This window comes from Zea mays, chromosome 5 (genome assembly GCF_902167145.1).
Source record: "Zea mays cultivar B73 chromosome 5, Zm-B73-REFERENCE-NAM-5.0, whole genome shotgun sequence".
Lineage (NCBI taxonomy): Eukaryota > Viridiplantae > Streptophyta > Magnoliopsida > Poales > Poaceae > Zea > Zea mays.
Genome location: NC_050100.1, coordinates 209,721,735 through 209,736,235, shown reverse-complemented (window position 1 = coordinate 209,736,235; position 14,501 = coordinate 209,721,735). Strand labels below are relative to the sequence as shown.

Below are 14,501 nucleotides of genomic sequence, written 5' to 3'. Positions count from 1 at the left end.
TTTTTATCTGGTGTTTAATATATGCTCATGCCTTTAGATTCATATTCTTTATTTCATACCTCTTAATTAATATATGGTCTTGCTTTTAAATGCACATGACTTTTTTTTGTGGACAGTATCCTAGAAGAGGTAGAAACACAACCCTTGCTTCAAAGAAGAAGATAGACCCCAACATGGCTCCAGGCATTAGGTTCAGCAAGAGAGTGAGGGCAGGTGCACAACCAGAGGAGCAATCTTCAAAAAGGTTTCACTCTACAGAGACAGATGGCCACAATGTACAGGAACCAACAGATGGAAATGATCACATACCAAACAGCCCTACTACACCTGGACTTGCTGATCATTTCAGCAGAGCTGCAGAGGAAGCCATGGCATCTGCTGCTCATGACAGTACAGGTGATGCTGAAGGCAACAGTCGTACTACACCTGGACTTGCTGATCATTTCAGCAGAGCTGAAGAGGAAGCCATGGCATCTGCTGCTCATGACAGTACAGGTGATGCTCAAGCCAATGTAGCTAGAGATGAAGAAACTGAAGGCAAGTTCTATTTTTTCAGTCAAATAAGGCATCTCTTTTGCTGATTTGCATGAAACAAAACAATTTCATTATTCAATAAAAGCGAATTATATTTTGTAGCTCCTACACAGCGAGCACCAAGGAGACCCAGGGCAGCAACCAAGGGAAAACAACTGGACAGGATGACTAAAGTTATGCAAAGGAGACTGCCCATAGCTGTTGAGGAAGGCAAAAAAAGGCCACATGAACCTGTTCAAGCTGCCAAGTTTGCATCAGAGGCTGGCATCATTATTCGGGAAACCATGCCTATCCTAACTCGTTGGAAAGATTACAAGGACGACCAGAAATACTACAACAGCTTTGTGTCACAGCTAAATGTAAGTGCATTACTGATTCTATGGTTCACTTGTATACTGCTTAACCTGAATTGACTAACTATGGAATTGTCATATGCATAGGGGCGCTTGTCCGTTAACACTGAGGACAAGGCAACAAAGGAAGCTTGCACCGATATGCTACGCTCTGCGGTAAAAAACCAGCGTTATCGGCTCAAGCAGAAATACTTCAATGGTGTACCTGCAAATGAGATTAGCACAACTTCTCCTGTATCTTACATGACTGATGAACAGTGGAGGGCATTAGTTGCAAAGTGGTCTGATCCAAAGAACATGGTATGGGTATCTTGTCATATATTGTTCTTTCACTATACGTTTGCAAAGGATCTTCGCATATTGAACCTATGATCTAATCTGACATGTTCATTCTCTTGTAGGAAATAAGTGCAAAGAACAAGCAGAACCGCAGTCAAGTCAAGTTTCATCAGGCTACGGGTTCTCGCTGCTATGTGGCACACTTACATGCATATGTAAGTAACTATTACCTTGTACTACTACCTGCACTTGTGCACTCAACTTCTATTGCATTTGATCTGAGCAAACTTCGCTGTGATTGTTTATCCACGAAACAGAAGCAGAAGAGAAACCGAGAAGAACCCAGCTTAGACCAGACTGAAGAACTAGATGCGGTGGACGCCTTCAAGACCTGTCATACCAGCTCCAAACGTGGCCTGAGTGAACCGGCAAGAGAAGCACTTGTAAGTTCATTTGTTTTCTTTATTTAGTGTAATTTTTATGAGATCATATGAGGGAGGCTGGCTGTGGGTCGATGGAACGAAGGGGAGTGAGATCGATGAGTGAGATCGCTTGTCCCATCCCAGGGGAGTTCAGATCATAGTCTATTTTGTCTGCCATCAAATTTCTGAAATGAAAGTAAATATCATAGTCTATTTTTTGTAGGACCCGTGCACTAGAAATGTATAGGTTTTAGAGTCTTTGTTAAGCAAATCTGCTATAATTTGTAACTGTTTTCACATTATTTTTCATAGTCTATTTATAGAGTATTTCAAATGAATAGCTTTTAATTTGCCATCAAATGTATAGCTTTTAAGCAAATCTGCTATAATTTGTAACTGCTATAATCTGCTATAATTTGCCAACAAATGTATAGCTTTTAGAGTCTGTCAGTCTATTTTTCATAGTCTTTGTTAATGCCTTGTAGGACCCGTGCACTAGAAATGAAAGTCACTGTTTTCACATTATTGTCAGCATCTTGCTGTTGCTCATTAGCAATAACATGTAACTGTTTCTGTCCATGATATTTCAGTCTCATATGGAGGCTTTGAGGGCTGAACCTGTTGCTGAAGGTGAGATGCCAGCATCCAGTGTGCACCTTGTGTCGAAGGTGCTGTCCCAGAGCAGCTCACACCAATTCCTGAAAAGCGTCGGCATCAAAACATCGGCAACCTCCAAGGCTTCATCATCAAATCATAGTGAGCTTCGGGAACAACTTGCAGCTGAAGCGACGGCTGCTGTTCAAGGTGAACTCGACCAGCTCAGGAAGAAATGTGAAGAAGCTGAGGAACAGCAGGCGAGGACACAAAGGGAGTTGGAGGAGTACAAGAAGATAACAGAGAAGAACAGCAAGGAGATGGAGGAGACCAATGTGCTCATCAAGAAGCTCTTGTCCTTGCATGGTAACTCTTCTTCGACATGAGGGCTGCTAGTCAGAGCTGCTGTTTTTGGCCTGTTCTTTGACATGAGGGTACCCAAAAACTCTAGTTGCTCGTGGGTGTCAACTTTTGATTATATGCTGTTATGTTTGTGCAAACTCAACTGAAATGTGAACTCAAGTGGTGATGCTATGAACTGAGTTTAGTGTTGTCCACTTAGTTTGTATGCGCACTGGAATACTAGTTGTATTCATCTATGGAATATGGAATTGTGTGCTCATTCCTCTGTTCTAGTATATTTTGCAATTTCCAATAAAATTATTCTCTGCACATCTGTGACCAAACCGGTGGCATATAATAAAACATATGCCACGTCAGCTGCCACTGTACTAGCCACGTCAGCGTTACGTCAGCGCTGACGTCAGCTGCCACGTCACTAGCCACGTCAGCGCTGACGTCATACGCATCAGCACCTTCCAAACGGCTGGTAATGACCAAACCACGGCTCTATCTGTGACGATACCGTACCGTCACAGCAACCAAACGGCGTTAACAACACCGTCAGTTTGCTCGGGCAGACGACGAATTATGACGGAAAAGTGTCTTCCTCTATGACCACAACTGATCGTCATAGCATGCATTCACTTCCATGACAACGCGCCTTTCGTCACAGAATGTATACACATCGATGACGAAACTGAGTAGTCCGTCACAACACAACAAATGTGACGCGACCCCTATGACCAAATCGAACTCGTCACAAATTCGTCACAAACCTTACTCTGTGACGATATATACACATGCAGTGACGCAATACGAACGTCATCGATGATAAGATCTCTACTAGTGTAAACATTGGCATAAGATTTTGTCTGAAGCTTTATGGGCTCATAGAATATCTAAACATAGTGCTACTAAAGTATCTCCTTTTGAGCTTGTCTATGGGCAGGAAGCAGTGTTACCTGTGGAAATAAGTTTGAATGCTGTCCGGTTTGCCAGACAAAATGATCTAACTGCTACTGATTATTATAATTCAATGATGGATAATATTGATGAGGTGACCGACAAGAGGATGATAGCTTTGGGAGCAATAGAAAAGGACAAGATCATGGTAGCCAGGGCCTACAATAAGAAGGTCAAAGCAAAGTCATTTCAAGTAGGGGATCTGGTGTGGAAGACCATCTTGCCTCTAAGGAATAAAGACCGGAAGTTTGGAAAATGGTCGCCAAGCTGGGAGGGTCCTTATAAAGTAAAACAGGTAATGTCTGGTAACGCCTATTTGCTACAAACATTACAAGGCAAGGATTTATCAAAGGCTTTGAATGGGCGTTTCCTCAAACAGTACCATCCTAGTATGTGGCAAGATGCCTAAGAGAACCGATGTGATCACATCGAGTTAGTTGCTTTTGGTTCGCCCGGCTCCACCAAAAGGCAGGGGGGCATATGTTCGAACCAAAAAGTGAGCAAGCGGACGGTCCGGCCCTGAGGCCGGACGGTCCGCGCGTGCGCAGAACAGATTAGGGTTCCGAGTTTTGTGCTACGGTTGTTAACTATATTCGCGGGATTAGCTCGGAATCAGTTGTGTAAAGGGTCCAGCCCCCCTCCTCTATAAATAGAGAGGTCTACGGCCGATTTGTAATCATCAACAATCGAATCAATACAACTTTTATTCGCATTTTATCCTAGGAGTAGTTCTAGTCTAGTTTAGGTTTAGCCTCCCAATCCCCAAATTCTTCGTCTCTCTTCGGCTCTACGTCGATTAGAGGAGTCTAGGTCGGCCGGCCCGAGCCTAGACACCACCTAGGATCTCTCCTCCCTGACGGGGTCCCTCCCAGGAGCGAGATCCAGACGCCGTCGGCGATCTTCCGCCGCCTCTGCGTACGCGCGGACCGTCCGGCCCCAGGGCGCGGACCGTCCGGCCGTCAGGCAGAGAAGCCCTAGCCGCGCACCAGGCCGCGGACCGTCCGGCCCCAGGCCGCGGACAGTCCGCCCTAGCGCAGAGAGTACCACCGCGCCTCGCACCAGGCCGCGGACCGTCCGGCCCCGCGCGCGGACCGTCCGCCCCTGTGCAGAGAGCACCGCCGCCGGTTCTTCTTGAGTATTTGGCGCTCCGAAAAGGCGTCAACAGGACTGTCAAACGCTTAGCTTTTCAGCCAGCTTCTATAAAATTTGTTGGGACAAAAACCATCTAAAATCAACATAAACACATAATCGGTTGAGTCGTTGTAATAGTAGGAATTCATCACTTTCTAGATCTTGAGCCCTATGAACAACTTTATCTTTCTACACACGTAATCGTAATGATACTCAGATTCTCCCCACAGCCAGATTCTCCACACAGCTAGATTTTCAGAAAAGCTGGTCAGAAAAAAGCATGACGCTTCATCTATAAAGCATCTCGCCGACCCCGTTCCAAGGTAAATCTCTCTCTCTCCCCATGGTTTTTACCCCAATGAATTTTATAGAAGCTGGCTGAAAAGCTGAGCGTTTGACAGTCCACAGCAGCTTTTGGTGGCCAGAAACTGTCACAAACCGAAACAAACAGATCCATAGTTGGCAGTCTATAGCTATGTCCCTCGAGCATCTTCGCGTCTAACCTTATTCTATTTTACTCTTAATAAAGTCAAAATGACGATTTGAGGAGGCAGTAGTTTCGAGCACAAGCTAGTAGCAACAACGAAAAAAATATTCGATCCATTCCGTGAGGCGAAAATCGAAAACGTAACAAACCCCCCGTTCATGTCCTTGTGGTCAGATTCCATCCTTGCTAAGCATGGCGCTTCATCTACAAAGCATCTCGCCGACCCGGTTCCAAAGCAAATCTCTCTCTCCTTCCTCATGGTTTTTACGCACAACAAATTTTATAGAAGCTGACTGAAAAACTTAGCGTTTGACAGTCAACACCAGCTTTTGGTGACCAGAAGCTGCAAGAAACCGAAAAAAACAGACCCATATAGCTATGTCCCTCGAGCATCTTCGCGTCTAACCTTGTTCTATTTTACTCTTAATAAAGTCAAAATGACGATTTGAGGAGGAAGTAGTTTCGAGCACAAGCTAGTAGCGACAACGAAAAAAATATTCGATCCATTACGTGAGGCGAAAACCGAAAACGTAACACGCGCCCCCGTTCATGTCCTTGTGGTCAGATTCCATCCTTGTTAAGCATGGCGCTTCATCTACAAAGCATCTCGCCGACCCTGTTCCAAGGCAAATCCCCCCCACACACAAAAAAATTCCGTCTTTGTTCATGTTAACAGTAATGTTGCCCCTCCTCATAGCCGCGGCGGCGGCTGCCGGAGCGCTGGCGCTCATTGTCGCGACACGCCTCCTCAGGGAGGACGCCGTGGCATCCCTCCGCCGGGAGATCCGAGAGGTGCTCACGGCACTCGTCGCCGACGACGAGGACGGCGACGGCGAGAGCGCCTCCCCGCCGCCGCCATCCGTGCTGATCACGGGGTTCCGTGCCCACGGCAAGAGCTCGCTGGTCAACACGGCGTGCCGGGCGCTGGCGGCCGAGGACGGCCCGCTGCTGCTGCGCGCGGAGGCATCGCCGCCCGGCGGCGGGACCGACGGGCTGAGGAGGCTCCTCAGGGTCAATGCCGTGGTGGCTGGGGCCGACGGCGACAGCGCGGGAGCGGGGGAGAGCGATGCGGTGGAGCTGCTGGATGCGCCGCCGCTCCCCGAGGCGTTTAGGCTGAAGAGGGAGGACGTCGACGCGGCCATCAGCGTCGGGGACCCTGAGTGCGTTGTGTTCGTTCTGCGCTGCGACGCGCCCACCAAGGAGCGGAGCGCCGCCATCAAGTGTCTACCGGAGATTTCTGCCGCCGTCAGAAACAAAGGTTAGTAGCTTCCAGAACTTCTTGTGGGCTCTGCGTGTCGCACTATTTATTTATACTGGGCCGTCTACTAGAAAGGCCCAACCCAACCAGCACAATCGACATTGGAGTCTAAGGCCTTGTTTGGTTTCATTAGTCCTAGAACTAAAGTTTAGTCTAGAGACTAAAGTTTAGTCTCTATTATATTTGGTTGTAGAGACTAAACATATTCTAAATATATTAAATTTAACATATAAAGACTAAAATATCCTTTTTTTGTTTTACACTAGTTTTCTAGGCAAGGGTAATTGGAGTAAATGTTGTCAATTAGTTCCTTTTATCACCCATGTCAGAGACTAGAGACTAAAGTCAATTAGTCCCTACTTTAGTCATTCCGTTTGTCAAAATAGAGACTAAACGAGACTAAAAACTAGGGATTAAAGATTAGTCCCTCAAACAAAACGGGAGCTAAATTTTACTATCTACTAGTCGGTTGCCTGTGCGTTGCGACGGTTTACATCAATACACACGTAAACTATACATAAAAAAAATTAAGATTTTCCATTAATTGTCTCCGTTCTCTGTATAATATTTTTTTTTGATTTGGCTAACTTGTGTTATTGTTTACTCCGTGCAATATGTCTTGGTACAACACGACCAATGAAGTGAGCGATTAGAAGAGAGTTCACAACGACTAACTGAACGAACTGAGATTATAAAATGACATAATTCCACCATACAGAGATCAAATAGGAGAAAGTTTGTGAGCTTAAGTTTCTAAAATAAGTCACACGAAGTCAAACTTATAAAAAAGATAGATCAAAATATGAAGTGATTTCTAAAGTCAGGCATCAATAAAAACTGGATGCACTCCATATAAATTATGCTACTTCGTAGCAATTACTAACGTTTAAAACCAACAAATAACCTTTCATTTTACTGTTAGTGTGACAAATCATTGTTGCTCCATCCAATTCAGCAACCTCAAACAGACAAACACCATGTAGTCCATTGCGGCAATGTGGTCTCAGAAACGGCCTAATGCTTGCGAGAGCCAAGAACGTCGTGTCGTGCTTGGGCTGTAGCCTCGGCCCGTAGTGCTGGCCTGGTCCGACACGATTATATATTTTTATTTACAAAAAACGTATATACATATATACAATTTATATTCAATATTAAAAACATCTGAGCATGATGTTCTACTTGTTAGACAGCTTCACCCAGTGTCTCTCATCCTTCTTCCATTAGGGCATGCGTTCAAACCCTACCTCCAGCACCGTTTTTAACATTTTACGCTGATTTAATCAAATGGGTCGACGGGCTAACGGGTTGGTCCGGCACAGTCAGTAGGACGGCATGACGTGCCTGGGCCATAGTTGTGGCCCGCATGCTCTGGTCCGTGTCGGGCCGCCGTTTGGTCATCTATAGGCGTGCAACGGATTAATTTGAAATAGTTGTAAGGGGTTATTTGTAAAAAGATGACGCGGGACGACCGTTGAAACTGGTGCTTTAAGTATAGTATAGAAATTACTAAAAGATAATTTAAGGAGTCATCAGTATAAAAACCGTTTTATATTTTTTACGCCTCAATAAATTTTGTATCTAGGAGTCTTTTAAAATTTTAATCTCTAAATTACTAAATTATATTTAAAGACATTTGTATAAAAATTATTTTTATATCTTTTCATCTTCAATAACTTTCTATATTTTGTTTAGACTCTATAGAGCTATTTTTGGCTATGTAGAAATTTTACTGTAGAGAGCTATTCTTGGCTACGGAGAAATCTAAAAAGAAATGTCTATATTTAGACAACCATTTAAAAAGGAAGGGCATAGAGTAGCAACTAGTCATATATCCGTATACTGCTACAGTTTCTGGTAGACTTTGTTTTAATAAAACACAAAAATATGTGTGTTATGTTGGTTAGGTGTGAGTAAATGTGGAGTTAACAACTAAGGTTCATTCGAACTTATACTTGTGCATAATTTACCTTATTTTTATATAAAGTGGAAAGGAGAAGAGTGATGGTAGAACTAAAACCGTAGAACCGTGAAACTAATATTTTATATGGTAGAGATTAGGAAGAATAAATAGAGTTTGATGTATTGGAGGGAGAGAACAGAAAGGAAAATGGAAAGCTCATAATAAAAAAACTCGGGTGGGGAGGGAAAGACCGTCCTCCCGGTATTATATTAAGAAGAGACCGAAACATGGTCTTGCCTAAAAAAATCTCTGAACCCTGGCCCCATCACTAGTAGTGAACCCTGGCCCCATCACTAGTAGCCGTCACTGTCCACTCTGCAACGGCCCAGGGTGGCCCGCAGGACGTAACTTAGGAGCGGGCGAGGCACAATGAAGGGATTTTTGTAACTAAGCCTGAAAAATCGTCCCCGAGGGGATCAAACCTGAGAACTGGAGTTGCTACTCGGAAGCCTTAACCAAGCGTAACGCCCTTTCGCGGGAAAGCTCATAATAGCAAAAAAAAAAAAAAAAGAATAAAAGCTCATCAAACAATACCACTTTGCTATGATTACTTTTTGGTTTAGAGAGGAATTGGCATCTATTCATATGTATTGTTATGGCCAAGGTATGGCAGCTACCATACTTAGCCTTAACGCCCCACCTATACATATATATCAGAAGGATAAAGATCCTGCCTGCCGATCACGGATCACCTCATGTCCTCATCCGGTTTGTTGTGCAAGATTACAAGATAGAAACAAGCTCTAATTATCGTCTAACAGCGTTCAGGCATCACAATGTTTTTGGCACTTCTAGGCCATAACATATAAAGAGCAACTTGTGCATGTAGAAAGGGATAATAATACATAGAAACATAGTGACAGAGGTTCGTTTATGCACTCCTCCCAGGCTGTCCTGTAGTCTGTAGATCTTGAAGATGTCACACGCTGGGCTGGGTCACCCCATCTTTTGTTCGTCTTCTCTTCCTCTTCCCAGAGCCGCATTGCTTGCCAATGCAATGGCCTGGTCGGAGACACCAGGCCGACCAGGCCCCCAGATCATCTCCAGCCTGGCTGGCAAACCTTCCAATGTGACGACCTTTCTGTCTGTGGTTTTCACTTAAAACCTAAACCGTGTGTTTTTAAGTCCTATAATAAGGCTGAACTTGATTGTTACTAATATCTATTGACAGGGCTTAATTTGATCGTCGTGTTGACTTTTAAGAAGGCCACGAGATCCATTAGGCAGGCTGAAGAGCTTCTACGGGAGGTATCGTTCAGGGCTAGAACTGACTGTGTCTACTTCATCGAGAACTACACCTGGAGCAAGAATGGCCCCAACCTCCGCCACCCCCCTGTCATCAAGAACGAGTTTGAGACCCATTTCACGGTGCTGACAATCATTCGACAGTGTCTTGAGTTCATCAAGCTAAACAGGAGCCAGTCCAAGGACAAGAAAAGGAACGGCAAGCAGGAAAAAGCACCCGAGCCTAAACCTAAGAATCCACGCACAGAAACTAAGCAGTACCGGAAAATCAAGGAGCCCAGTGTAAGACTTTTCTTCAACGGTTCAGAAACTTGAATCGCCCGGTTATACTTATGATGTAATGATTTACTGAAGAGGCTAATACTTGTATAGAACTGACATAGCCTGCCTGACAAGCTGCACAAAATGCTGCAATCATCCGTTCGTTTTGTGGAGATACACGTCCTCTTTATGTATCATAATTCATAAATCAAGATATGCTGCTGCCTTTTCTCATTATTGGAATTCATAAAAACGCAAGCAGGAAAATCCTCTTTCCACATGCATCATAAATCATGATATTGCTTCTTATACAGATCTAAGGCATCAATACATTTATATAGAATCCTTTGTTTATACGCTTTAATTAACCCCCAATATAGCAAAGCCGCAAGCTACTTGTACATCTAAAGATGATCGCCATAGACGGAACATGTCAACCGACAACGTTCGCCTGCCTTATTTTCCTTATAAGCCGATCGGTTTAGTAATCCAGGCACCAGCAGTAGTAGTCTGATGCTGAAAGTGCCAGGAGTTCTTCTGGGCTCATCCTGTCGAGCTCCCTCTGCCTCCAGGCTGGATAGTTGTTCTGGGCCTCGCCAGAGCCGGAGTTGTAATCTCTCTGGTGAGCCTGTGATCTCATCCTGATGTACAGCCTCATTGTTGCGACGCAGTCCTCGTAGGGGTCCTGAATGCCAGTATGGATGTCATACCTACAAGAAGACAGAATCTCGTCAGCATTATTTCACATATATTAGATAACAGTACGATGATGGTTCTGATTGTATATATAGACCACCCAAGAAGTTGACATACCCGAGGTATGCTTGTGTAAGGTACTTGAGGGAGTTACTCAGCTTGCTAGTCTTCATTAGTGGTGGGTATTTTGCAGTATCCCTGCATATGCACAACAATTTCTGTCAAAAAGGCAAAACCACTGTGGTAACTGGTAATTAACTGCGTTTTTTTTTCCTGCTCCTCACCTGATCATGAATGCCGGGTACTCTAACCCTAGGCGCTCAAGGTCATGGTCGAGGCCATGACCAACGAGTACCTTTGCCCTACCATAGCTTCTTGGGCGTAACTTCCACAGTGACTCCCCGTTGCACAGGATTTCCTGGATTCTTCTCTGCGCAACCTTGAGCGGCATTGCGTCCCTCAGGTACTCTGGCCTTATCCCAGTCACTTCATACCTGAAAACATGTTACACACATAGTCATCTTCCGGTCAGCTTCAACTTTCAAGGACATGGAACGAAATTTCTTTCTACTCCCAGCTGTAACTACTCTTTATCTTTATTTTAATAGGATCCGGCAACGTCTATCATATACTCCATATGGTATAGTACTCGCTGAAAGATGGCCAACTTAGTAACGGACATGATGGCAACTGCACGAGAAGTAGGAGGATTACCTGTAGTTCGTGACAGGGAGTGTAGGTTTGACATAGGTCTGGAAGATGACGTGCTCATCTTCTCCAACGAGGCACACCCTCGCACAAAGGTCCATGGAGCCGTCGCTTCCTCCCCCTACCATCTTGCAAGCCAGGGCGACCGCGCGCCCAGTCATGCTACCGCCCCTGGGCATCTGGGACCACGATGGTGGAGTGGAAAACAATATCAGAATCTAGCTAGTACTACTGACCAAAAGCCACAGGCAAAAGGCGATGGAAGGCAATGCATCCGATCGAGCTCTCAAGTGATATCAGGTGACCACGCATCGTACCGGAGCAGCACGAGAGTACTGGCAGGCCGCACGGTGGTATCTGACGGCGGCGCTGCTGTCGAGAACGTTGAGGCAGATGCTGCAGCCGCGGACGCCGAAGACCCGCGCGCACTCCACCTTGGGCAACGGCCCTGGAGACACGGTACGGTGGAGAACAGGAAGAATCGAAGAAGCGTCAGAACTGATCGAAACCACGCCTGTACGTACGTCTTTTGGTTTCTTCGGGGCAGAGAGCTTTGTTTCTGCAGTACGTACGTACCGATGAGATGCTCCCTGAGCGACTCCAAGGAGCGGCAGTGCTTCCCGCAGACGCCGCACCTGGGCTCGTGCACCGAGTGGTACGAGACCTTCATGTGCTCCACCAGGTGCTCCATCCTGTTGTACTGCCTGAAGCAGGCTGCGCATTTGTTCCTGATGGTCATGGACATGACATGTATGAGATCATTCATCATGTATGTATGGATTCTGGCCTTCAGGAACATATGTAGGATCTATCCAATGCGAGAGGGCGCCAAGCTGATCCTTGCACGAGCAGTTTCATGCATGAACAGCTAGCCCGGCCTCCTCGCAACCACAGTCTCTTTACAGGATCATGGTTACAAGAAATGGCCATGCATGTGTCAAGCCTTATTAATTACATAGATCAGTGAACTGACTTGATGTCTTGTTAGAATAATAATAGGAGTAGTGTTTAATATGTATATATATCCCCCACAAGGGACAGGTGCAGTATATGGCATGCGCTTAATCAGTCCTGCACACGGCCATTTGCAGTACGCATATCAATGACAGCTGAAAGAATAGCATCTCTCTTACCTCAAGGTCTCCGAGGACTCCCTCCTGCTGTCCATCAGCTAGTCCTCAGATCCCTAGCTATAACTGTAACTGCGGTGGGGGTGGCGGCAAGCAAGGTCCCTTGAGAGAGATCGATCTCGAGGCTGGCGATGAGATGGGGGACGCCATGAGCAGGCTATTTATAGGGAATGCCGAGAGATAGAGCCTTCACGAGGGAAGACCCGACAGCCTTGCCATTGCCATTCTGAAGTTGCAGTTTATCGTAAAAGCATCTCCAAAAAACTAGCTAAATGAGTCATCAAGCTGAATTTTAGCTACTTAAAAGTAAAATAACTTTCCAATAAACTAGTCATTTAACTCGCCAAGACATCCGACTCTTCAAATTGGCACCCTCTCTAACTAAACTTAGCTAGACAAACTAACTTATCTATTAGAGAGTTTGTTGGAATAAGATATTACATATAGAATGCAATCTTTATAAAAATATAAATAGAGTCAAATAGAAAGTAAAAAATATAGAGTCACAAATGTAGAGTCCCTTAGAGATGCTCTAATCTAATTGCCATCATCTCCCTTTTGTTGTGGGCATGCTAAGTACCTTAATACCAGGGTTTGCAATTTCGGAATGTGAAAAAAAAAATTCACCCCTCACCGAAATATAACATGTTTTGGGAAATTCATACCAAATTTAAACAAAATTTGATACTTTTTTTTTAAGAAAAATCATAAAATGGCTAGAAACTATCTTATCCATCCTACATTACAATTGCATATAACCAAGAAATAAAACTATACGCAACAGCTTATAGCATCCATTATAGTTGTAGATCGATCCGTTACACCATGAACATCCCAATTAATATAATCAAGTACAGTCTCAAGCACTGCAAGTCCATAGTTTAGCAAAGCAATAAGTCCTACATATTACATGTTCAATGTCAATATAAATATGGTCTTAAGTACTACAAATCCATAGTTTAGCAATATAGTAGACAACACATATTATCATATCAAAATATACAAGTGCACCGAAACATTTCTCTTTTGAACCCCACCGAAATACAGGGAATTTTAGATTTTTTTTGGGATTTTCGAGCAGAAATTGTAAACCCTGCCTAGCTAGTGGCTACTACTACTGTCTAAGGTTGTTGTCTAGTCTTTCACTTGCAGTTTTTTTTTGAAACTTTTCACTTGTAGTTGTAGGGTGACGATGGCTCTCTAGAGAGAAATACACCTGATTAGTGCATATTAGACTATTTGCAGCGGTACCCTCTAAATTTCTCTCCTTATATCACTTTTTTGGGTCACATCATCAACAGTTTATCCCCTAACTTTTTATCTCCCGCAGTGGTTCCCCCCTAAATACTCCCCTTATACTGATAGTCGCCTAGAGGGGGGGTGAATAGGGCGAAACTGAAATTTACAAATATAAACACAACTACAAGCCGGGTTAGCGTTAGAAATATAAACGAGTCCGCGAGAGATGGCTCAAAACAAATCGCGAGCAAATAATGAAGTGTGACACATGGATTTGTTTTACCGAGGTTCGGTTCTCTCAAACCTACTCCCCGTTGAGGAGGCCACAAAGGCCGGGTCTCTTTCAACCCTTCCCTCTCTCAAACGGTCCCTCGGACCGAGTGAGCTTCTCTTCTCAAATCAAAGCCGGGAACAAAACTTCCCCGCAAGGGCCACCACACAATTGGTGCCTCTTGCCTTGATTACAATGGAGTTTTGATCACAAGAACAAGTGAGAAAGAAAAGAAGCAATCCAAGCGCAAGAGCTCAAATGAACACGGCAAATCACTCTCACTAGTCGCTAGGGCTTTGTGTGGAATTGGAGAGGATTTGATCTCTTTGGTGTGTCTAGAATTGAATGCTAGAGCTCTTGTAGTAGTTGGGAAGTGGAAAACTTGGATGCAATGAATGGTGGGGTGGTTGGGGTATTTATAGCCCCAACCACCAAACTTGACCGTTGGCTGGGCTGTCTGCTTGATGGCGCACCGGACAGTCCGGTGCACACCGGACAGTCCGGTGCCCCCTGCCACGTCATCACTGCCGTTGGATTCTGACCGTTGGAACTTCTGACTTGTGGGCCCTCCAGGGTGTCCGGTGCACACCGGACATCTACTGTTCCTTGTCCGGTGTGCCAGTATGGG

At 44.8% G+C, this 14,501-nt stretch overlaps 3 protein-coding genes across 3 annotated transcripts; 2 read left to right on the top strand and 1 right to left on the bottom strand.

Annotated features, from left to right (window-relative positions):
• Window positions 1-1,489: 1,489 nt before the first annotated feature.
• On the top strand, window positions 1,490-2,804 carry LOC118472100 (uncharacterized). The gene is made up of 2 exons (XM_035959258.1): window positions 1,490-1,609; window positions 2,179-2,804. The coding sequence occupies exon 2, from the start codon at window positions 2,185-2,187 to the stop codon at window positions 2,566-2,568; it is 384 nt and encodes a 127-aa protein (XP_035815151.1). The 5' UTR covers window positions 1,490-1,609; window positions 2,179-2,184; the 3' UTR covers window positions 2,569-2,804.
• A 2,803-nt stretch (window positions 2,805-5,607) lies between these two features.
• Window positions 5,608-10,063, top strand: LOC103627630 (uncharacterized). The gene is made up of 2 exons (XM_008647922.3): window positions 5,608-6,363; window positions 9,495-10,063. The coding sequence occupies exons 1-2, from the start codon at window positions 5,655-5,657 to the stop codon at window positions 9,881-9,883; spliced, it is 1,098 nt and encodes a 365-aa protein (XP_008646144.1). The 5' UTR covers window positions 5,608-5,654; the 3' UTR covers window positions 9,884-10,063.
• A 54-nt stretch (window positions 10,064-10,117) lies between these two features.
• LOC100282203 (RNA exonuclease 4) lies at window positions 10,118-12,485 on the bottom strand. Its single transcript, NM_001155115.2, has 7 exons — window positions 12,367-12,485; window positions 11,810-11,961; window positions 11,551-11,681; window positions 11,240-11,412; window positions 10,810-11,019; window positions 10,643-10,723; window positions 10,118-10,539 (listed from the first exon to the last, which is right to left on the bottom strand). Exons 1-7 carry the CDS (start codon window positions 12,399-12,401, stop codon window positions 10,311-10,313), a joined length of 1,011 nt encoding a protein of 336 aa, NP_001148587.2. The 5' UTR covers window positions 12,402-12,485; the 3' UTR covers window positions 10,118-10,310.
• Window positions 12,486-14,501: the final 2,016 nt, after the last annotated feature.